This window comes from Pangasianodon hypophthalmus, chromosome 10 (assembly GCF_027358585.1).
Source record: "Pangasianodon hypophthalmus isolate fPanHyp1 chromosome 10, fPanHyp1.pri, whole genome shotgun sequence".
NCBI classification, from domain to species: domain Eukaryota; kingdom Metazoa; phylum Chordata; class Actinopteri; order Siluriformes; family Pangasiidae; genus Pangasianodon; species Pangasianodon hypophthalmus.
The window spans coordinates 16,491,802-16,517,553 of NC_069719.1; the positions used below are offsets into that span (position 1 = coordinate 16,491,802).

Sequence of the window (25,752 nt, forward strand, 5' to 3'; positions counted from 1 at the left end):
ACAACAAAAAACACACAAATACTGGGAATAAAATTCTTTAAAACTAAATGTATTTTGAAAACAGAGGACTACATTTTGTAAGGCACACAAGATCAGTAATTTGGTGCCAATAAAGTCGATGATAACTAGGTGTAATTCAGATACACACTGGTGGTTTGCACATGATCGTACATCATTAATTAGTTATATTTTCTGTTTTTACAGTATTATGGTATCATGAATGTTAATCTGCTGTTATAGTTTTGGAAAGACCAGCTACAAATGGGTGACAAATGAAAAAATGCTGTTATTCTGTGGGAAGCATTTTGCAGGCATTGTTTGGGTCCACTTGTCCCCTTAGAGCACAGGTTCCAAACTCTGGTTCTGGAGTACCATCTGTCCTGCACATTTTAGTGTTTTCCCTGCTCAAATATACCCATTTCAACTAATGCAGGGCTTTTAATTAACTGATTAGCCGATTAGTTGAATCTGATGTGTTTGGAGCAGGAAAAACACTAAATGTTTAGGACAGGAGGTACTCCAGGAGTTGTGCCTTATAAGAAAGGGTCATGGAAAATCAATATAAAGTTATTCCAGACCAGAATGTAGGTCCTGGGATAGGCTCCAGATCCTCTGAAACCTTGACCAGGATTAAGCAGTTAGTGAAAGTGAATGAATTATTGAATGTTATTCTAACCATCCAAAGAGAATGGGAAGGGGGGGGAGGGGGGGTGTCACTGAATGGTTTAATGAGTATGAAAATGATGTAAATTATATGCTTTGGCCTTCACATTCCCCAGATCTCAACACAACAGAACACCTATGTGTTAGATATCGCTCTCTACCACCATCATCAAAACCTTTGATTTTACTTCGATTGCTACTCAAAGAATTAATGAATATTTGGGGGTAGAAACTGCCCCCAGACTCCATTAGCAAAGACATAGCTGCCCTATCCATAAATCTCTAAGATACTCCTAACAACTGCATATTTATCCATTCATCCATTCAAGTAACATGTTTAGCTAAAGCTAATGTGACAGACACACCCAAATGAGCCTTAGCTAAATTATATCATGATAAACATATTAGACTAAATAAATCCCAGTACACAGTTGTACGTGTAGCCACAATTCCAGTTGCAAATTACCTAGTACACTTAAATTCACACATACTAAGAAATTAGGTCAAGCTAAAGATGAGGTAAACAGTACTATACAGTAAACTCACTGAGCCAGCTTATCTAACCCCTGCTACTACCTCAAGTACATCAAAATGAAAACACATTTGTCAGATCATGAAATGTGATTTCTTGTTGTTTGGTGTCAGTGCATGCAACCAAATGGTGTACAGTATGCCTGAATAGTTTTGAAAAAAAAAAAAAAAAAAAGGATTCCATGGATGAAGTCAACTCAAAGGAGTAAATCTAGAAATTTGCCCTCATGTTAATGTGTGTATTTCAGCCCAATGCAGTATCTTTGTTTAAACATCTAGTCACAACAGTCACAATTTTTTTCCAACATGGAAACGAGTCAGTCAGACCATTACTACTTTTCCATTTTCTCCCTGAGGAGTTCAGACAAGGTAGCTTTAATAAGTATTAAGTGTAGATAATTTCTGTCTGTAAAGAAGGTCAGTTGGATTGTAAACACGGAAGCTATTCCTATAATAAATATGGAAATGGACCTGGATCTGAAGTCTCTCATTGGCTGCGAGCATTAAAATGTGTTAATATGGTATTTGTGTCACATTATTACAAAGAAACAAGGATGAACAGTGAGAGCAAACATAATTATGGACTGACATCTGAATAAACTTTATAAGGAAAAAAAAACAGATTTGGCTTTCCCTTTTGTCAAGACTGACTGAAATGATATGGTAATTTGGGATGGTATGTTTGGTCATTTGTAACATGGATTTTCATTGGTTTAGGCATTTACTTTGATACTCAATGACAACTGAAAAAAAAATTGTAGCATACTTATTCATGTCACCAGTAAATCATTTAAATAACAGGACTTAATTTCTACACATGCACCCAGTGTATACACATTCTTTTTTTTTTAAACAACATTTTGTTTGCACTATTTGACCACTTGATGGCAGAATAGCACAGAGTTCTCTCACTAGGGCAACTTGAGGTATTATATATAGCACATGGGGAAGAGCAATAAAGGCATACCTTTTAGTCGATTTTCATGTAACATTAGTTTTAATTATTTTTTAAAAGTAAGTAGAAATACATAATTCACAAGCAACTGTAAATGGAATGAATTTTTTTTTGTTTTAGTTTTATTGTCCGATGTCCTATAATCCATCTTATAACAACATTAGAAGATAAACATTACTGTCACATGTTCAGGTACTATACAGTGAAATTCTTTGCTTGCTAGGAAGCCAAGGCTTGAACTCACAACCCTCTGATCAGTATATATACAGTACATCACACATGTAGTATGCTACATACTCATGTTTACCCTGTTCTAACACACACCTGACTCATGGAGAGCTTGATAGCTAGCTGAAATGGAGACCCACTGCTATAGATAGCCTCTTTGTCACAAGACATCACCACCACTTCACAGGATTTTTTTTTATTTCAATTACCAGTCTGATTATTCAAATTAATTGCAATGAAATTATATCATAGTAAACAGAAACATGTTTATAAGGTATTAAAGAGATGACACAGCAAAGCGAAAGTCTCCAACAGTCTGATGATGATGTTTTTTTTTGAACACATACACACTTCAAAAAATAAGCAGCTCTAGTTTATCCATCTACACAAGAAAGAGAAAAAGCAGTAGTTTTGCACTGTTGAATCACTCCATCCTAATAATGCCAAACCACTAATAATATCCTCATAATGTACACACACAACGTCACATTCCAGACTGTTAGAAAAGACTGTTAGGTGTGTGTCCAAAAGGTGTGCATCCACTGGATAAAATAACAGACCTAAAGTATCAGACCAACCTGACTTCTTTTTTTTTTTTTTTTTTTTTTTTTTTTTTTTTTAAACATTCACCATATGAGATTTGCTTGTCTGTTTGCAAAATAAAAATGAAAAGAGAAAAATGTTTCACTCACATCCCGACCAAATCCTACATGAACAGAATGCTTCATGCATTCTGCAGAATGCCTTAATGTTACACACTCGTGGTAAGACACTGTGAAACCAGTAAACAGGATGTGCCTCTCACCTACACTGACTCACAACAAAAAGGGTAAAAGTCTTCAGAGGACAAACTAGCACTACACATACACGTCATCTTTATTTCTGTAGTTGACTGCTTCAAACCCTGCTGCAAGCAAAGATATAATCACCATGGTCACTTGATGCCACCATAGCCAGTTGAAGCCACTATAACCTTGAAGCATCACAATGTTAACCAACCATTCACTTCTTTCTCAGCCCATATGCAATAAACTATGACCTGATAATTAACCAATGTACTTTTAAAAAAAAAAAAAGTACGTAAGTGGCATAGTTACAATCAGTGCAGCCAGCAATGCGCTTGAGTTCACATGACATTGTATCAACTTCCTCTGAAGCTGATGAAAAACAGAGGAAATTATGCAATAACACTTTCTTCCACTTTGGGCAGTTAGTTTGCAACACGTATGATCTTGCTCAATAAGTCTTATTCTCCCCTCAATATTGAATCTTAGTTATCTTTGCTTTTAACAAGGAGTCTGTGGAAAATATGACCAATAAAATTTACTTGCTTCCAGAGTAGATATTACAAACCAATCTTGAATAACAATAATAATCCCTAGAGATACATTTGACTGTTAATAAAACAAATGAATTCTCCAACATCAAGTGAAAGCAAAGCTAATGCCTCAACTGCAAGACATTCAAAATCCAGATATTGCCTAAAGCTAACATGAGAGAAATATCCCCCATAATGGTTCTCATGTAGGTTCATAGCCGTTTTATATAATTCAATCATTAAATTATACCCTTTAAAAATGTGCATAGGATTATTACAAGTACTTCTTGACATTTTCATTTCAAGCTTGAAATTTTCTTGTTCCATGAGCAAATAATTTTACTTCTTTCAAGAAATAAATGCTTGAAATATCTGCTGAGAAAACAAAACAAAATCTTTAAATTGTTAAAACTGTCTAGAAATAGGCTTAATAATCCTATATTTGTTTTATCATAATCTAATGTTTTGAAATTGTACATATATGAACCTGGATGCAGCGCCGTTGGTCAAAGCTTCCTGGGAAGTATAACATGAATAAAGGTTTTCCTGAGCCATCAACAGGCAAACTTGCACTATGAATTCTTTCAAACTGAGCAAGCAGAGACGAGTTTAGATAATCTTGAGTGCTTGAAAACTGTAATTCTGGAGTGCATACACCTTGGACATTAATGGAAAACTATTGATTCACTCACTTCACGTGAATCACCAGTCTCATGATATATGTTGCCACATGCCAAGCTCATATGGGCCACAAATAAAAGCTTGAGTTCCCAAAGCAAAACAAGCTCCACTGCACTATGCATTTGAATGCATGGAAGCATCCTGAATAATAATGTCCTCCAAATCATGTAGTGTTTCCCTCCTGTCAGTGAGCAATGGTCTTTGTGCTGGTGTCTGTTGCTCTTCTTCTGTTATGCTCTTAACACAATACAAATAATCCCTGTCCTTAATATGACAGCATTAAACTTGTCTTCTCAGTTTAATAAAATCATATTTACTTCTGGTCTAACATTAATCTTTGACTTGGAAGACAGATCTAGTTTAATCTAATTTACGACTATTTTCTTCCTGACTCAGAAAGCGATGTAGAGTTAGTCTAGTTTATATTGTAAAACAAAATATCCTCATTCACAACCCCATACATTTTAAATTCTGTTGAAATACTAATAAATAAATAAACAAACAAACACTGCCATCTTTTTAGTCTATAGTTTTCAGTCCTTTCCTGGATTATAAAGGATGTAACTATTGAGGTGGTTAATGTGTCTTGGGAGGGCAATTATCAGCCACCAGAAACCAGCATAATTGCAGATATTGTACCAACTAGATTTCTGATTTCAATAAAGTAAAGACTTCTTTTCAAATGAGGCAAATTAGACATTTAGGCAGCAGGGTTATGTCAAAAAAGTTTAGTCTGATCATCTAAGGGAATTGTATTGTCTGACCTTTCATTACTCATTGGTGTTGGGGTGCTATCTGTTAGACTAGACTACATCTTTCTGTTCTCTCACTGAAAATGTGTTAGTTTCTTCAAGCTCATTCAAGTCTTGCCGATTTTCAACTGCCTATTATGGGGTTGCTCTCAAGTGTCAAGTGTAAAAACCTCAGACAAAATTAAGTTGAGAGACTATGTCATTAACATTTTCCCACTCTACTGAAAATCTGTGGTCATGAGACGCTTCTTCTTTTTACAGAACTAGTAGTGTAGCCAGTGTGCTGTCTGTCATTTCGTTCACGGCTTTAAAAAAAAATTACCACAAAAACTACTACACATATACATACAGAAAAAAAATTCACCACAGAAGCTACAGCTAATAATAAGAAGCTAATTATAAAGATAAGGTGACAGAGACTAAAGTTAATATGCAAACTCTTATGGATCTTTCTGTACCAGTCACAGCTGGTGTTGATTACCACATGAAACTTGGCAATCATGCTCTTAGCTGGTTTGAAAGGTGGGACTTCTCACTTTTAAGGAATCATACTTCAAAAAATCTGCCAAGCATTTCCCTCCAACATGTATGCTATTGCAATAAAGTAAGGGAAGAACCAAAGGTTATTGACAAAGGCAAAATATCTAAAATATCTAAAATATAAAATAAAATCTAAAATACTTTAATGCACATACATGTGAGTGTCTAAGAGGTCTACATTACTAAGAAAATTATTTGAAATCTGAAAATTTTAGATTTTAGATATTTTAGATTAACACACACTGAAAGAATATTGGCTGATGCCTCAGCACCACAGTAAACACATTAAATATTAAAAATGAGAAATAAAAATAAAATACAGTATACCTGATCTCTGAACATATAGAAACTGTATGAAAAAGAGAGAATATACACAAATGTCTTGCATACACAGAATACAATGCATATATTTTAAAACGTACATTAACAGGTAGTATGTACTATACTGTAAACATATTGTGAATGAGAAACTGTGTCTTCCATTTTCTTTCTGCTGAGAAAAGAACAGTTTACTTTACTCACAGTGAAGAAACTCCATAGGCTTAATCAACTGGCTTGGTCTGGCCTTTTAAAATCTAATTATTCCTTCAAGACTCAGATGTCAACCATCAGTGAAGGTCCCTGAGAATTACACATCATTACAAAAGCATAAAAAAAAATCAAGCATATAGCCTAGACAAGGCAGTAGCGAAGTATACAGCATTTCTTTTAATCATAAAGATGGAATGAAGACAAATAAACACAGAACTAACATGCTTTGGCAATTGGTCAACGCACAGTTCAACAGAAAGTTCATTAAAAAAACCCCCACAAACTTCACAGTTCCACTTTGGTTTGTTGCAGAAGTTTGACCACAGAGATGCTTGTGCCATTGTCATTAGGTGTTACTGCATCGACGGAGTCTGTGTTGTAGCTGCTCTCGCATTTAGAGCAGCAGCAGAGAACGTGGGCACAAGCCTCTGCAGCTTGTTGGATGCTGTGCTGTACACCTTCGCTGACAAAGCAATAAAGTGCTGGGTCAGCCACACAATTCAAAGTTGTGAGCAGGAGCGAGAAGTGGTAATAGTCAAAAATCTTCTCAACGAAAGAGCACTCGGTCTCCAGGAGCGTCCGCACCAGCAGAAAGATGTGGTATGGTGAAAAGCACACCAGGAAGATGATGATGGTGATGGTGACCAGGTTTTTGATGCGTTTTTTCTGGGCCGTCTGCGTGCCTGCACTCTTGCCTACAGCCCGAAGGACCCGAAAGTATGAGACAGAAAGGATTCCTAATGGAAACAGGAAGCCCACATAGAATCGGTAGTAGTTTATGGAGCGCTCCCATTTCTGCATGGGATAGTGCTCAAAGCACACCAAATGGTTAGACTTATCTAGGCTTAGCTCCTTGTGCTGGAAAAAGACAATACCTACAGCAAGTTCCTTGATCCACACTACGGCACTGACCAGTGCTGCTGCTTTCATGGTGCGGAGTGCGGAGAAGCGGAGGGGGTAGACTACAGCCAGGTAACGGTCTATTGAGATACAGCACAGGAAGCCGATGCTGATGTAGATGTTGTCATAGAGGAGGAAGCCACACACTTTGCAGGCCCACTCACTGTATACCCAGTCATCTCCGTAAAAGATGTACTGCAGCCAGACAGGCAGAGAGGCCAGATACAGAAGGTCAGACACAGTCAGGTTAAGCAGGTAGACCCCCAGCTCATTGCGAGCCCTCAGCTGCAGCCAGGCATGGTAGAGAGAGTAGGCATTGGTAGGAAATCCCACCAGTAAGGCCAGGATGTAGGTGCCAGAAAAGAGGTTCTGGTGAATTTTGTGGTCGATGGTGCAGTTGATCCGGTCTTCAGACATGTTCAGCATGACAGACTCTTTCTAGTGGACCATTCCCCCAAAGCAGGAGTCCAGCTTTAGGCACCAAGATTCATTCTCACAGATATCCTTCCATGGGTTCTAGATGAAGCAATAAAACATTTTTATTGCTTCTTTCAGTTTTAAGCATCTAAAATATTCTATTATTACATTAATTGTGTAGAAGACATTTTTTTAAATAAGCTATAGACATAAAAAAAATAAGCTGTAACTGTAAGATGAAAGCTGCTTTCTACACAGTAATTAGTTTCAAGACCTAGAACTTGGTATTTTAGATGCATTTCCTGTACAACATTTACATTTAGAGCATTTAGCCGTTATCCAAAGTGTCTTACAGAAATGCTTTGTATTCTCCCTCAAAAACACATCGTCATGCTAGTTCACTAAGTCAGCGACCTAGATTTTGTACTGTACTGCAGCATGTTGTGTAATTTGTATTTTTAATTTCACATCAGTGCTTTTATAATGCCAACTGAGTGATGAAAAGCTGGTAACTGTGACATACTGTATACAATGGACATCAGCTCCTATTTCATCAGCATTCACTATGAAGTTTTCATTTAATTGCATGAAATTCTTCAGAAGCATTACAGAGGCAGGCAAGATGAGCTCCATGAGTCAGCAATGCTTACTGTGTCTGTAATGATAGTTTCCAAACTGCGATAAGTTGTTTCCTACCTCAGAGGCAGATAAAATTTCACTATTGTCTCTTGTGTTAACTCAGGTTTTACTGTGCAAACACATCAAAATGGATGGAAAGTAAACTATAAAACAGGTAAACTGCATTTGTTCACAAACTGCATCAATGAAATCGGTGCTATGATCCACAGAGAAGCCACAGATTCTTCTATAAAAGCAGTGCTATAACATAAAACCTTTTGGGCTGTCAAGAAAGACAAATTTTGATTCAAGAAACACAGGCAATTAAATGTTACTTAAAGCATATAAAGTCAGAAACACATTCCTTGTCTTACAGTGGGGTGACATACTACAAGTTGTAGCCCGCTATAATAGAAATCTTTCTTCTACTAGGAATTGTCCTTCACTGATCCTCTCTGTGCTTCTTTAGTATCACACTCACACTGCTAAGAAACCGGAAGAGTATACCAGCTGTTGGTTTTTGCAACTATTCCCTATCTGCTAACACTTTTTTCTATAATCGTGCACCGATCAGCCATAACATTAAAACCACTTAAGACAGGAGAAGTGAATAACATTGATTATCTCGTTACAAGGGCACCTGTCAAGGGGTGGGGTATATTAGGCAGCAAGTGAACAGTCAGTTGATGTGTTGGAAGCAGGAAAAATGGGCTAGCGTAAGGATCCGAGCGACTTTGACAAGGGCCAAATTGTGATGGCTAGATGACTGGGTCAGAGCATCTCCATACCGGCATGTCTTGTGGGTGTTCCCGGTGTGCAGTGGTTAGTACCTAACAAAAGTGGTCCAAGCAAGGACAACCGGTGAACTGGCGACAGGGTCATGTGTGCCCAAGGCTCATTGATGCGTGTAGGGAGCAAAGGCTAGCCCATCTGGTCCGATCTCACAGAAGAACTATTGTAGCACAAATTGCTGAAAAGGTTAATGCTGGCTATGATAGAAAGGTGTCAGAACACACAGTGCATTGCAGCTCGCTGTGTAGCTGCAGACCAGCCAGAGTGCCCATGCTGACCTCTGTCCACCACCGAAAGCGCCTATAATGGGCACAAGAGCATCAGAACTTGACAATGGAGCAACGGAAGAAGGTGGACTGGTCTGATGAATCACATTTTCTATTACATCATGTGAGCAGCCAGGTGTGTGTGCATCACTTACCTGGGGAAGAGATGGCGACAGGATGCACTATGGGAAGAGGGCAAGCCGGTGGAGGCAGTGTGATGCTCTGGGCAATGTTCTGCTGGGAAACCTTGTGTCCTGGATGTGGATGCTACTTTGGCACACATCATCTACCTACACATTGTTGCAGACCAAGTACACCCCTTCATGGCAACGGTATTCCCTAATGGCAGTGGCTTCTTTCAGTAGGATAATGCACCCTGCCCCACTGCAACAATTGTTCAGGAATGGTCTGAGGAAAATGACATCAAGGTGTTTACTTGGCCTCCAGATTGTCCAGATCTCAAGCCGATCAAGCATCTTTGGGATGTGCTGGACAAACAAGTCCGATCCATGGAGGTCTCACCTCGCAACTTACAGAACTTAAAGGATCTGCTGCTAACGTCTTGGTGCCAGATACCACAGCACACCTTCAGAGGTCTTGTGGAGTCCATGCCTCGACAGGTCAGAGCTGTTTTGGTGGCAAAAGTAGACCTACACAATGTTAGGCAGGTGGTTTTAATGTTATGGCTGATTGGTGTAAACCTATTCACATATTTTAAGCCATTTTAATTTTAAGATTTTAAGCCAAGAGCGCATCCTTCCCAAAGCAACCCATTCAAAGCTCCTAGCAACCAGACTATTTTGTGGCTTTCCTTCCTTTAAGTAAACAAAGCAGGTTCTTTTGACTGCCAGTGAAGAATGAATTAAAATAGAGGCATGTTTGTGATGTACTTTGCTCACACATGACCTCCCTTACAAAAAACATGCCAATTTCACACATGTTGAATGATGGAAATATCAGTGACGATTCTTACAGCATCCGTGCTGCTCAGCATAGTATATTCAAATGTTATACTGGATGTGTAATTGAAGGGTGAAACAAGACACGTGTTCATTTTGTGGTTCATCATCCATCCGTAACTGAAGACTTGGCCGATTGGCACAGCACAGGAGAACGTAGACGGCAGTACTGGCCGTACGGCATGAGGGCATGGCCTGGACACTGCCAAACCAACATTCCAGACACTGCAGAGCCACAAGAAAACATGCGCATGCCGTGAGAATTCTCTGAAGAAACTCTGAAGGAAAAGTTATGCTTCAGCCACCAATTCATCACAACTAGCCCACCTCGCTCATTGAAAGAGCACATTTATACTGTATATTGAGATCATTTGTATACATACATACAGATTACAGAACAATTGAATAGCATTCATATCTTAGTTTATAAATGAATTAAAATTAGTGTTATATAGGATTTTTTTTAATTTGTGAATTATATAGGGCATTGAAATGTAGTTTGGATAGTGAACAAGCCGTGCATCTCTTTAGTAACATCCTTTTGGTAAAAGAAGGTGAGTGCCATCTTTCTTCCTTGACTTTGATAGAAGAGCAGTGTGAGACAGCTGCGTGATGCACGCGCGCGTTTTTCCATGCTGACCTTTCTGCTCAATTATTTCCGTCTTAAAATCGCATTTTGAAAAAAATAATAATAAAATTATTTTACTACGCGATAATTTTAGGTTTTCTCAAATTAACTAGTTTTTTTAAAAACATATTTTTCTAAAGTGTATTCTATTCACTTATTTATTAAAAGCTTATACAGAAATACAGTTAGCCTCGTGCCGAATGATTCTGGTTAAGAAGGAAGAAACGGCTCATTCACGTTTAAAAAAAAAAAAATAAAAAATCCACCATAACGCCGTTTATTTACAAAAACAAAGCGCACTTGCCGTGAATTAGAGCACAGACAGCTTTGGTTTCATTTTGTTTAGACTACTAGAACACATGCCCTGGTACAAAATAGCTCCGTTTACAGACAAAATAATATAAATTAAATAACAAATAATAAGAAATAAGAAAAGAAAGTACATATAAGGATATTTACTTACTTTTTTTTAAGGTAATCTTCTATCTTCTTTTCGAAAGATGCTTCTTGTCGCGTTGAAGAGATGAGTAATGAGCGCGAGCGCGCTGCAGAGCCGCTCACAGCTCAAGCAGCTAAGTGGAAGAGCGTCTTAAGAGTGCGCGCGCGCTCGCACACACGCGCACACACACACACACACGCACACATTACTGAAATGATCAGAAGAGAGAAGAATAAACGTCGTGGTTGTTCCGGGAAGTAAAAGGGGGCGGTAAACATGACAGCAACGGCGAAGCAGTTCATGGGTGTAAGTCATTCCGATGGTGTTACACTGGTTACACCACAGACTCTTCAGCAGGAATTAATAAACCCAACACACCTTTCAGAACGGTAGCGCAAAGTTAGCGCACATTTTCCACATATAACAAGTCAGTCGTAGCTGAACACCGAATATCTTCATGACTAGCCCTTAAAGGCTTGTAGTTTCAGAGGAAAAGCGACTTGAAGCTGCTTGTTACAGCTCTGACACGTGTGAATATGAGCAAGAGAAGCTAGTCGTTTCCGGGGTTTTACACGTTGTGTCAGGAAAAGAGGCAAGTCTTATACAAAAAAATGAATCAGTTTTTGGACAGCTTCAACACAAACCGACTGAAACTTCTCAGAGACCTCAAAACCATGAGATTTTGGATGTCTTCATGTAGTAGTGTGTGTAAATACTGTACACTATATGGCCAAAAGTTTGTGGACACCTGAGCATCACACCCATATGTGTTCCTTCACCAAACTGCTGTCCCAAAGCTGGAAGCACACATTTGTATAGGATGTCTTTGTATGCTGTAGCATTACAATTTCCCTTCACTGGAACCAAGAGGACCATACATGTTCCAGCATGACAATGCCCGGTACACACAGCAAGGGCCATGAAGACATGGTGTGTCAAGGTTGGAGTTGAAGAGTGGTCTGCACAGAGCCCTGACCTCAACCCCACTGAACACCTTTGGGATGAACTAGAACACTGACTGTACCCCAGGCCTCCTCACTCAGCATCAGCACCTGACCTCATTAATGCTCTTGTGGCTTATTGGGCAAATCTGCACAGCCATACTCCAAAATCTAGTGGAAAGCTTTCCCAAAAGAATGGAGGTTATTACAACAGCAAAGGGGGACTAAATCTGGAACGGGATGTTCAATAAGCACATGTTGGTGTGATGGTCAGGTATCGACAAACTTATGGCCATATAGTGTTATCTTCTTTTCTAATTTCTGTTAGCCTGTTGGGTTTTGAAATACAAAAAATGAAGTAATCTTATGTGAAAACTACCACAGTGTCACAACGCAATTACTGCTCAGAAATTTTGAAGCTATGATATCATTTACAGTTTGAGAATGCAGACATTCTAAAACTGTTTAACATGAAAAAATCTTAACGCAGATACTGAATGTTCTAAAACACCAAATCACCAAATCTCGCACACTTACCTTGTCATAAACACTATCCACTGCCGAAAGGACAAAACAGTAATCAAAAATGAACTATAATTTTTGGGTTAAGCATTTTCAACTCTGTAGAAATACATTATAAGGAAACAGCTTAACGTTAATGTGTTAATGTAATGTGTTAAAACAGTCATCTAGGAAAAAAAAAATTCTCATACACTTCTTGATTATGCGTACTGTCTACTAACAAAAGAATGACCCCATAAGCTAAATATAAATAGAAACATTTGGTCTTTGTTTTCAAACATTAAGCAGTGTTAAGCTTTTTCCACATTAAGAATTTTAATATAAGTGAAAATATAAGTACGTAGTAAGTAATGTGAAATGTTATCAGATGTGCTTCACTTAATGCCAAGTAGCAACATATTGGTCCATCCTAAAAAATACTTCATTAAAGAGATGTACTATATCTAAGTCAAAAGTACAAAAATGTACAGCAGAAAATGTGTAATATTGCTTACATAATCAACTTAACATTACATAATGAACATTCACCTGAAGGTAAATGGTAATTGATAAATGTCATGTACAAATATCTTAAGTGCTGAAGTATACCTGATCTTTTTTTCACATTAGTTACTGCAGTATTACTTATAAGATCTCCAGTGGAAGTCTACACACCCCTGTTAAAATTGCAGGTTTTTGTGATGTAAAAAAATTAAATCAAGATAAATCATGTCAGATGTTTAATGTGATATAGCAACCAACAAAATCCAAGTGAAAAAAAAAATAGGAAAATTGTTTTTAGGGGGAAAAAATTTACAAGAATCTGTATGTATTAAAGGGTGTGCACACTTATGATGTGACTGTGCTCAGAAGTAACCAATCACATTCAACCTCATGTTCATAAATAATTATCATACACCTGTTATCACTGAAGTGATTCTGATTAACCCCAAATAATGATCAGCTGTTTCTTGCTTGTAAACCTCCCATAAAGCATGTATGGGATCGCATTGCTGAAAGGTATCAATCAGGAGAGGGGTGCAAAAGAATTTCCAAAACACTGTGAAGGCCATCATTAACAAGTAGAGAACCACTGTGACATTAACAAGAACAGGACATCCCTCCAATACGGACAAAAAGGGAGACTGCCAAGAGATCTATGGCAATGTTAAGGAAGCTGCAGGCAAGTACTGGTCACTCCCTGCATTTCAACAGTGTCTCATATTCTTCACAATCTGGGCTGTGAAATAGGGGGGCTAGAGCGACGGCCTTTCTTACAAAAACATCCAAGCCCTCGTAAATTTAGCTTAAACCGTGTGGCAAAATGTGTTTTGGTCTGATGAGACCAAGGAAGATTTTTTTGGGCATAAAGCTAAAAGATATGTTTGTGCAAAAAACAAGACAGCTCATCGCCCGAAGAACACCATACACACAATGAAGCATGGTGATGGCAGCATCATGCTATGGGGCTGCTTCTCTTCAGCTGGGACTGGGGCTCTAGACAAGATAGAGGGAGTTATGAAACATGGATAGCTCCAAACATCTATTTTGGCACAAAAATCTGCAGGCCTCTGTTAGACAGTTGAAGATAAAGAAAAATTTCACCTTCCAGCATGACAACAACACAAAGCACAAATCCAAGTCAACAAAGAAATGGCTTCAGAAGATGATCAACATTGTGGAATAGCCCAGTCAGAGCCCAGATCTAAATCCTAGCAAAAACCTCTGGAATTGAAGAGCGCTGTGGGTGTTCACACGTATGCAACCAGATTATGTTTGTTTTACACTCTAATTTTGTTTGCTACTATATCACATTAAAGGTGAAAAAGATCTGACATGATTTATCTTGGTTTAATTTTTTTACATCACAGAAAACAATTTTTTAATTGTGTTTAAACTTTTTATATGCACTGTGTGTATATGCACGTGAATGCATCATGTACTGTCTCGCATACATAGTAGTCTTTATGTTTTCATATTCTATTTTCTATTCCTATAGTTTTCATATTTGAAAATTGACATGCAGTTTATACAAAAGAGCCACTAAGAATTCTATAGTTGTGCGGTTAAATACAGTTCACACTCCATCCTTTAAAGCACATGTACTCAGTCCAGCTATGCTTCTATGAAAGATATGCTTCTGTGTGAACACCACCATCATGTCACTTTAAAATGATGTTTGTGAGGGAAACATTTAGATATTCTATTTACCTCACATGTTTGGAACGCAAATGGAAATGTAAATAATGAGCAAGCTAAAGGAACCTTACGACAAGTTTATGGCATATAAATGGCAAAGTGCATGCAGAAATCATCAAGCTGTCCGTATGTAGTCCCAATTGTATATGTGGCTGCTGACACCATATGCCATAATGATTTGTAAAATGACTGCTATTATATAAAATTGTTTACAGCAATAGTATAGTATCATTATGCCGGTGTTGTTTAAGGCATGTGTTTGTATAATGTTAACGGATGGTCACGAGTTTTCCTTACTTTTTGGCTATGGTCCAGTGCAGAACGCAGGAAAAAAGGGGGGAAAAATGCAGACTAAACATATCTCAGCTGCATTTCACTAAATAGCAAATTGTAAATTAAATGTCAGTGCTAAATTAAACTATTACTAACCACAAATCATGACTTTAACCAAACGATACACCAGGTCCAGCTTGTAAGTGTAAATGTATAGCCTCAAGACTCTTACAGGAGGGATTTCCTAGCATCTGTAAGATTTACATAATGGCAGAAATTACGTCATGCTTGTATGGAGTATCACTGATAAGATTCTATTAATCATATGCACACACCACATCTAGCAAACCTTGCTGTTACTTCCTCATTTTAATGAAATTGGTCTCTGTTTGAACCATACAGTCGCAGCTCAGTTACACACAATCTCAGCAACTACACAACAAAACTGATCTTGGAGGGAAAAACAGTCACAGCGTCATTTCACTGTGGAGTCAATAAATAGCACTTCAGAACATGGAAACTGTAAAACTAACCAAACACTAAAACTCATTCCCAAGTAAAAGACTTTGTTAGTATTACTTGTGATTAATCTCCTACAGAGAACTGGGGAATGTGTCCAGTGTTAAGACTCCAGTTAAGGCTCCAAAGGTCCAGGTCACATAGTGCTCTTACAATGTATTTACATATATAAAAAAGCCAGTGTTTCAAAGGTTTGTTACACTATTATGTCAGAATGACACAATTTGTAGAAATGCACTTTAGATCTTGAGGTCAATGCCTCAAATGTAAATGAAACCACAGGAGTTTGACACTCTGTGTCAAAATGTGTCACTTCAGTGTAGAAAGTCCTGCTCTCTGCATTAATCTTCACTTCCAACTTCATCTCCACCGCTCTGTTTTTATTTTTCACTATTCCCCATTCAATCTTTTGTTTCTGTAACCCATGCATGACCAAAACCCAGTTCTGAAGCAAAGAGGTGGTAACCCACAGCCACAAAAGGGTTCAGGCACTAGTCTGTCAATACAGTCTCAGAGAGAGAAGCTGTTTCCAGTAACCTATCCCATTGAGACTGTCTGAATGATGGACTCGCTGTTTTCACCCCACCTCCTAAAGATGGATACTGTAATTACTCTATGATTATCCAGGGAGCGGTCCTTCAAGTGAAGACCAATGTTTGAGTTTTGCATTCAGAATAGAACTTGGACCTGCCAGGCACGCTGTCCGCAGAAAGCTGGAGGAAATCTCTGGTGTGTGATAGCGGAAGAGTAAACCTTCTCAAGCAATGTTAAACCCCGAACACATTCCTTGGCCAATCTATGTATGAGTCTTACACAGTAGGCTTGTGAACGATGCGGCACAGAGAGAGTGAATGCTCTTTGTTGGTTTACTGGGTTTTTTAAAAAATCCATTTACTTATTAATGCTGTCAGTCAAAAGTCCACACCATTGCTGTCCCAAAGTGATATGCATCAAAAACACTGTGGACATGGTTTAACAGAGCTGCCACAGGGTTGGACTTTGGGTTACACACAGCCATATTCGTACCAAACAGTCTGCTGGTCGTTGTTGGGGTCTGGTGAGGCTGGTGTGCTCATGGGCCTCTCCTCTACATAACAGCCTGGGCCCGAACTGTCTGATTTCTTCAGAGAGGAGGAAGACTGCTCAGCCTGCCTGGTCTCCCTGTGCTCCTCTACCTCCTTTTGCCTCAGGGCAGAGACAGCACGCACTGGCGTCACCAATGCCACCTCACCCCGAGGATAGTGTGAAGTGGTCGAGTGAATGGTTCCTGAGCGGCCACTACTTCCAGTGTAGCCTCGGTCTGACTGCAAAGCAGCGGAGGAGGAAGTGATGGGTGGGTCATCTCTGGGAGGAGCTACAGAGAGACGCCGGGGGTCTAGTGAAAGGTGCCCAGAGCTTCCAGTGAGCCTGGCTGAAAGTGGACGCTCCCTCCTTGTCACCCCCTCGGCCTGAATGGTGCCACCCACCTCGGGCCGGTAACCGTCAGGGCCATTTGATTGGAGGAGGTCGGCTGAGGCCAGGCTGAAAGTGCGGCTCAGGCTGCTGCTGCCTGCGGTTCCTCCTCGAGGCCCTGAGTGCTGCAGGTGCAAGGACCGCCCCCCTGTCCCACTAGTGCCTCGGATAGGAAGTGTCTGGGATTGAGAAAGGGTCATGGAAGACTCTGTGAGTCGTACACTTGGTTTAACACTGTGCCCAGGTTTGGAAGATCGCCCATCTGGTACGGAAGCTGTTGTTTTGATGGTGGGCGTGACGTAACTAGTGGGTGTTTTGGCGCCATCTCTCGTGGGTGGCGTTGGCCTGCCCACTCTGGTGAAATAGTCAGTCATTAGGTCCTCCCGACTTCCTGTGTGTACCTAGGAGAAACAAATACAAATATTTAAACAAAAGTCATCATGCAGCTCATGCAGAGCTCCAGGCCAACACTGTGCTTGATGACAATAAACCCAGGACCACACATTCATTGTCCGTAATATGCTTCAGTGCACAAACATAAATAACTTGCCAAGACGTAGGCAGCTTGTTAAATATTTCATAACAACTGACACACTGGGGGAGAGAGAAGGAAAACAAGCAAAAGAAAGGAGCTGGAGAGAGAGACATACAGAGTGATGTGGTTTGAGACAGAAGCAGATGAAAAGTTTGCTCTAAACCATGTAATAACGACTGGTGCCATAGTGATGCCTGAGTGCAATGTCTGTGTGCTGTAAACAAATTTCTTTCAGCACCAAATAATGCTAGCTTAATGAGCCTCAACTGCAAAACAATACTGCAATTTCGGAAAGTCACAGCTCCAAACCACAAATGTCACGCAAGAGCAATCTTTAAAGCCATAAATGGGAGGCCCTATTGATCTTGGGTCAGCTTGCTACTTCTGCACCTTAACTACTCTGAAAATGGATTGCCACAAGGTGTAATCATTTAGTTTCTCACAATTACTGAGGATATGATGAAAAAATACATGCAAGTTTTGTGAGCATATTGCAAAATATGTAACTCCATATTGATAAATAAAACTGTGACACATTGTCACATCTGTAAGGTTCTTGGTGCTATTATGTCCTTAGAGACAGTGCTTATTATGCTGCTAAGTGACACATCTTATCTCGATCTTGCTGCTACTGGACACTTTATCCCCCACACTGCTGCTTATGGGACAGTTTACTAGTCCACCACTGCTACTGGGACAATTTTCCCAGTTAAACTGCTGGACAGTGTAGTGTTTACAAACAATTGTTTACACTGGCTTTTAATCATATTTTGCTATGAATATACAACTGCACAGCTATGTCAAGCTCTTTCTCCTCTATGCTGTATAATTCATCTTGCAGTCACGTAGCTTGGCTACTGTTGACATTAATCAAAACACAGGCAATGACCACCTGCACACATATAACACCAGGATCTGACAGGCTACTGCATCTTGCATTATGCACCTTGATCTTCAGGGATAAGCAGGATAAACTCTGAATCATTTCCAATGATGGTCATTTCCAAGCCACATTCAGAACTGATTTACTAAGCAGCTTAGGATTAACATATTGTTAGATGAATAAAATGGATGAAATACTACATGAGGTACACAGGCTTCAGAGATGATCAGACATTAGTCCATAATCTTAAAATGGAGTTTATTATACGAATTACTACAATGCTTGCAGCAAGCTGTTGAAAATATCCTAAGATGATTTAGCATCTCTAATAGTGATGTGTGTAGATAGATAGATAGATAGACAGATATAGATAAATAGATAGATAGATGATTTTTTTTACCCTGATACATCTTCACTGCCTTGAGGCAGCACTAATCTTGGTTAATTTTTGTTTACAGATGTCTGCAGAGACAGTATTATTTATTACTAAACCCTCTCATTCCCTGGCCCCTAAGGCATCTCTAATGCACATTACCTGTGTAAATTAACTTCAACATTAAAGAAGCCATAAACTGCAGACATTTCATTCTATAGGCAACAAAGTCCTGGCAACAACAGCTGTCTGTCTGGCAACCAATTTTAGCCTTTGATTAACTTTTTCGAATTTCAATGTATGGGAAAAGCTTCGGTGTCCCCTTAACGTATGGGTAAATTAGCCAGACATTACATTTTATGTCACAGTTTTATGACTCTTCTTCTGGGTAAAGATTAGCTGTGGCATATTTTAAAGAAAATTATGTACAAATCATTGAGAGGAAGAAAAAGAGAAAAAGAGAAAGATCAAACTTAAGCAAGCACGGTAATGAGTGAGCAAAAAAGATTGAAAAAAAAAAAAAAGAGCAGTGAAATGTATATATTTTAAAAGGCTGTTCTCCGGTGTATTTATTCTCTTGTGTGCTCTTACAGTAGGAGGTGACAGGGTGTTGCTCTCCTGCAGAAACTCCTCCAGGGTGACCATCTCACTGCCAGGGGAGCTGGGGCGTGGACAGGTGGTTCGTGGGGTAGACCGTGATTGAGGTGTGGCTTCATAGGGAAGGGTGGAGCTACGAGGTAGCAGAGAGGACTGGCTAAGTGTGGAGCTCTCATGGCTCAGTCCAACCACATCATCACTGGAGAGACTGGCAGAACGTCTCTTCAGGCGCTCCAAGGAATCTAAATGAATTTAAAAAAATTAAATTAATCAAAAATAGGGAGGAAAGGGAAATAGGGCATGACTGAGATATTTGGGTTTGACAATTCTGGGTAAATAGTGAGAATGTATAGAGTGTACTACCTAACAGATGGAATTTAATTATATAACTAACATTTTTTTAACGTATGTAGTGCATTATTATTATTATAAGCAGCTTACGGTTCTGTAAAAAGCTTAGCAACAATTCTGTTATTATTCAGCAATTTGATTTCTTCCTGCAATACTTCAATCTGTGAAACACATGAACATGCAGTGAACACATTCATAATATTCATAACCTTTATTTGAGAAAAATGACAATACAATTAAGTTTGTTTATAATTAAAAAATGAATGCTTGATCATTTTCCTGCCAGAGGAAGTAGGTTGCGGTGTGGATAATGTGTGGATAATGAGGTGTTCCCACCAGTTCTCTCAGGCCCACATGCCCATTTCATAAAAAATATGATGATGACAACTGTTATTTTCAATTTAGCAAATGTGTGGTGGTGATGTTATTGCTAAAAATGGATCTTGCCATTTTTTTCCTGACAAACATGACTTATTCAGCATCATTTGTGGTGTCTCTTATTTGGCTTGTGTAACCTCAGTGCCTGCATAGTTAAAATAGCCTGAACATCTGGGACAACAGATTACAAAAATATCATTGGGATAAACAAAAAGCAGAATACTACTGAGAGATTTGTATTAACAAAGATACAGAGACAGTAGCTGATCATGGCAGTCTGTGAGCTCACGTATGAGAAAGATAGCAGTTGGTAATTTTCCTCTGAGAGCATTATACTGTCCTGTGGCACAGCATCAGCAGCAGTGTCTCAGAGGAAGCTTTCACCCTCACCAGCTGGTAGCAGTCGTGTCATGCGGTGAGGTAGATAGTAGGTGGGAATTAGCAAATGATCAGATTGGGGACAAAATGGGGTTTAACACCCTCATGTCTATGAACCTCATTAAAAATGATTTAATAGTGATATACTGTGTTTGGTGTGTTTTAATCCCACGATTCAGAGATGAACATCCATCCACAGACCATCTAATTTTCACAGTGGAATAAAATGATCTCCAGGGTCATATGGTAGAGATTAAACCCCAGAGTAAAATCTGTGATTTTGCAGCTTCCAAAGGTCAAAGGCATATGCGTTCAGTGAATTTGAAATATTACAGCTTGGCAGCTGACATTACTACAGTTTGATTTACTCCTGCAACTCAGACAATTGGGTAAAGTGGAAATCTATAGGAATCTTCCTAATGAGAAATCAGTTAATTATGTGGCAATCAATTAGTAAAGTGTATATACACTCACTGAGCACTTTATTAGGAACACCTGTACACCTTCTAATTCATGCAAGTTTTAGTACAATGCATAAAATCATGCAGATATGGGCCAGCAGCTTCGGATAATGTTTACACCAACCATCAGAATGGGGAAATTTCAGTGATTTTGACTGTGGCTTGATTGTTGGGGCCAGATGGGCTGGTTTGAGTATTTCTATAACTGCTGATCTCCTGGGATTTTCACACATAACAGTCTTTTGAGTTTCATGGTGCAATAAAGAAAAATATCCAGTGAGCGGCTGTTCAGCAGACAGAAACGCCTTGATGAAAGAGGTCAACGGAGAATGGCCAGACTGGTTGTAGCTGACAGAAAGCATCTCAGAATGCACAACAAGTCGAACCTTGAGGCGGATGGGCTACAACAGCAGAAGACCACTTCAGGTTCCATATCTGTCAGCCAAGAACAGAAAGCTGAGGCTGCAGTGGGCACAGGCTCACCAAAACTGGACAATTGAAGACATAGTCTGGTCGGATGAATCTCGATTTCTACTGAGGCACACAGATGGTAGGGTCAGAATTTGGTGCCAAGAGCAAGAATCCATGGATTAGTTTGAGATGACTTTTGCTTTGTGACGTGTTGCATTATCATGCTGGAAGTAGCCATTAGAAGATGAGTAAATTGTGGCCATGAAGGAAGGTCAGCAACAATACTCAAATAGGCTGTGGCATTAAAGCCATGAGTAATTGGTTACACACAATTACACCACCTCCACCAGCCTGGGCTGTTGACAGAAGGCACCTGCAACATTGAGTACTGTTGCAGACTGTCTGCATCTCTTCATGGCCACAATTTATTCATCTTCTAATGGCTACTTCCAGCATGATAATGCACCATGTCACAAAGCAAAAGTCGTCTCAAACTAGATTCGCGAACATGACAATGAGTTCAGTGTTCTTCAGTTGCATTCCCAGTCACCGGATCTGAATCCAACAGAACACCTTTGGGATGTGGTAAAATGGGAGATTCGCAGCATGAAAGTGCACCTGAAAAATCTGCAGGAATTGCATCATGCAATCATGTCAACATGGACCAGAATCTCAAACGAATGTTACCAACATCTTGTGGAATCCATGACAGGAAGAATTGAGGCTGTTTTGAGAGCAAAGGGAGGCCCTACCCAGTATTAGTATTGTGTTCCTAATAAAGTCCCCCATGAATGTATGTCAAAGAGATGCTATGGATTAAAGCCCAACAATAAATATGGAATAAAATAATATTTTTAAATAACACATTAAAAGTAATCAAATGGTGATTCAGAGTTCATACTTGATATAGTAAATAGTAGAATACATTCTGAGTGACAGGTCAGAGATCCAGAGCGAGTATATCCTTCTACTCCACATTAGTGTATCAGCAACATCAATGAGACGTCATGCTATAATTCATTTCTCAAACTTAATAGTGTCGTTGTCAAGCTATTGACAGATATTAGGTTTTACCCATCACATATCACGACCAGTCATCACTGATCAGTGTAGTTTCTGCTTTTTTGCCCATTACCTGCCTCAACAGTGCTTGTTTTGTTTTACCCATTTTTTCCTTTTTTTCCCCTGAGATCATACATCTTCCTTAGGGCATAAACACGGAGAGTGAATACAAATTTATTCAACCTGCTGTCAGGTTTTGGCTTGCTGCAACACAACAGCATGTAAGTGGGTTTTGATGTTCACACACCTTTTGAGTTGACTGGAGAGCTGCTGCTGGAGGTGTTGCGACTGTAATCAGCTGAACTGGGCCTGAGCCCTATGCAAAGGAAAGAAGAGGAATTCACAGAGGGCAGGACAGACAGGGGAGTGCAAACCTATTTCTCCACATACAAGTAAACAAATGCCAGAAAAGTGCAGCAGATTGAGTATCAGGCTCAGAACTATTGATCTGAGCTGTTCTCGTACCTGCGTTTCCATGGCCACCGCTCCCAAAGCCGGCATCAAGGGAGTGCATACGCAGGTCCTCCTCAGAGATTAATCCTGTTCAGCACAGGAAAGTGTGTAAGTGTGTGTGTGTGTGTGTGTGTGTGTGTGAGAGAGAGAGAGTGTGTGTGAATGTGTACACTGCATGACTCACTTCCTAACAAGAAGTTTCCTCTCAGAATGTGTGAAGGAGCATTTTAATTTACTTCTCACACCAGACATGTTCTGAATAATGTCTCTAATAGGGCGAAACCATAGTTCATGACACACTGCACAATTCTACTGACGTCAAGCTTAGTTTCAGTTCTTCTCCATCAGTCACCATTTGATTTTTCTTCCTTTTCCTTCTTATCTGCATCATTACTTACGCACTTGAGCCCCTATTTTTTTTCTGAGCAACCACTGTTCTTCTCGCTTCTCATCTAACATACCATAATAATCCTATAAAACAATATACATATTCCGGTGTAAAAAGCTGCTTTCTTTTGGTTTATTATATGAACACAAAAACGGATTAAGTGCAGTGATGGAGTACACTGCAGGCTAAAGCTACTGCTTTGTTGCTGTCTGTCTCGGGTTGCTTATCTAAAATAATGTAACAAACCAAACATTTGAATGAAACACAATGCAAAGTGTTGTATTAATTAGGATAAACAATTTTGATATAGCTTTAATCCACCAAAAAATAAATAAATCTCACTTATGAGTAGAGTAATAATAGCTGAGTAATACATGTGCTGGTCTCTGTTATTAATCCATAAAGTATTCCCTTTTGGACAAATTAGTCTAGTGAACAGGTGTGCAATTTCAGCTGTTGACATCAGTACCTTTGGGCCTGCGCCCTGGCCTCAAGCTAGAAGGGGTGAAGCCTGGTGCACTGTCGGAGTTGTGGTTCAGCGGAGTTGAGCAGGATGCCCCTGGTTCTAAGCCTCTCTGTCTAAGCACCAGCTCCTCATATCCGTTCATGTCCTCTGTGCTGCCCCCTCCTGGCCGGTACCCCTCTGAGCTTCGGGAACCACTGCTGTAACTCAGACCTGAGCAAGAAGCAAAGTTACAGACTTTAAGAGAGAAAGCAGAAAAGCACAGGAGACACAAACACTGTTGCCGTGGAGAGCATGTTAGGGCATAAGCTTGTGTGTAGGTTAGTGCAGAGGACAAGTAAAACATTGCACAATAAGCATGCAGGATCTTTTGCAGGTTTTAGCTGATCATTAAGCACAATGTTTAGAGCATCTGCAAATACCATCCTAAGAGAGCCATTTAAACACATTCAGCTAGTTCATATAGGCTGAAGGATACTGCAGCTAAGTTGGGCAAACAATACGATTGAGCAGAATCTTTTTTTCCTTTCAGCTGGCAGAACCTGGCAACCTGGCAATTCCACTTTAATGACAACATGCACTGTTTCTTGCAGGACATTCAGATGTTACAGCACAGTGATAATACGCTCATTGCATATTAAGTACATAACAGACCCTAATTTTTCTGCAAATAATAATTTCTCAGTCCATATCGGCTGGAAAAATGACATTCTTTTTAGCATGTAATCTAGCCCTAGCACACGGTTACTGTCCCTGCTTATAGGTTTTTATCTGATAGAGACATTTGATCTGAAAATGACCCAAGCTCATAACTGTTTAATGAGATTATTTTCTCCAAGCTACAGAGAGATCTTAGGCCACACACCCACAGTAATTAGTAGAAATATGTTAATTTCATTAGTCCTGTTTGTTTATATCTGTTAACCAGATACATTATTGAAATAAATGTCACTGAACATTGTTTATTTTTAGCTTGATTTGTAGTGAGCAATAGTAAAATTGTGCAAACCTCATGTTGCTGTGCTACAGGTTTCTGAGCCCAGTCATAAGCATACTAATAATCTGCTAATAATGATAGTGAATTACAGTAACAACAATTTCCACTGGCTTACACCATTTCGTTCCTGTTATAGCAAAGTCCCCATAAATGAGCATTAGACAGATGGGTGGTCTGCAGACAGATGGGAAACGCTATAAATACCAGAGTTACTTGTGCAAACAGAGGGAGGAGTCTGAGAGCCTGAGTTAGTGGCTCCAGCAGGATGGGCAGTTTTGGTAGTTTTCCTGTGCTTCTGCTGCTACCCTCAAAGCCACACTTGGTAATTTTCCCCAACATACATCTCACTGCACCCGGCAGAACAGAGAACAACAAAGCAGTTAAATCCCGAATTGATCTTTATTGTCCAATCTCTCTAATCTTATCTCTCTCTACAATCACTCTCTAAAACAGGTAGACAAGGCCATCAAATATCTTTAAAGATGACCTACTACTCAAATATGTTTACAAAGATCTAGAATGTGATTGGCATTTGTGTCGATATCTGTTTCTGAAATACATATTATGCAAAAATGTAATGTCTGCAAAAAAGCTGACTAAAGAGTTCTGAGATGTAAATGCAGAGCACAAACTTGCTACAAACCAAGCAGGCTGTGAGACAAGATGATAGAAGCGATGTGTAGCAGCATGGATGAGTGAGTTCATGGTACATACTCACTGAAAAAAGTTCCATGGACTGTGTCAGTCAAGTAAGAGAGTGTGTGAGTGAGTGAGTGAGTGAGTGAGAGAGAGAAAATGTTTTTATCTTGTTGGGTACCAAATATGCCCAACACAGACAGGACAGTTTTGGGGACATATAGCTGGTCCCCATGAGGAAAACTGCCTTTTTTTTCACAAGAACCATAGCTTTTATTTAAAA

At 39.4% G+C, this 25,752-nt stretch overlaps 2 protein-coding genes across 4 annotated transcripts in view; both read right to left on the reverse strand.

Moving 5' to 3' along the window:
- Positions 1-5,999: 5,999 nt before the first annotated feature.
- Positions 6,000-15,355, reverse strand: LOC113538604 (ovarian cancer G-protein coupled receptor 1). Of its 3 annotated transcripts, none has more exons than XM_026933782.3 (3): positions 11,243-15,355; positions 10,166-10,376; positions 6,000-7,615 (listed from the first exon to the last, which is right to left on the reverse strand). In XM_026933782.3, exon 3 carries the CDS (start codon positions 7,523-7,525, stop codon positions 6,485-6,487), a length of 1,041 nt encoding a protein of 346 aa, XP_026789583.1. In that variant the 5' UTR covers positions 7,526-7,615; positions 10,166-10,376; positions 11,243-15,355; the 3' UTR covers positions 6,000-6,484. The 3 variants fall into 3 exon arrangements, with proteins under 3 accessions (XP_026789583.1, XP_053093265.1, XP_026789582.1); XM_053237290.1 differs by having other exon boundaries at positions 8,965-10,376; XM_026933781.3 differs by lacking the exon at positions 10,166-10,376.
- A 131-nt stretch (positions 15,356-15,486) lies between these two features.
- ccdc88c (coiled-coil domain containing 88C) overlaps positions 15,487-25,752 on the reverse strand; it is a 54,899-nt gene continuing 44,633 nt past the window's right edge. The window contains exons 26-30 of the mRNA XM_053237288.1: positions 23,843-24,049; positions 22,998-23,072; positions 22,780-22,848; positions 19,486-19,733; positions 15,487-17,504 (exon numbers count right to left, since the gene is read on the reverse strand). Of these exons, the coding sequence (XP_053093263.1) occupies positions 16,656-17,504; positions 19,486-19,733; positions 22,780-22,848; positions 22,998-23,072; positions 23,843-24,049 (1,448 nt within the window). The 3' untranslated portion in view covers positions 15,487-16,655. The remainder of the gene's footprint in view (positions 17,505-19,485; positions 19,734-22,779; positions 22,849-22,997; positions 23,073-23,842; positions 24,050-25,752) is intronic.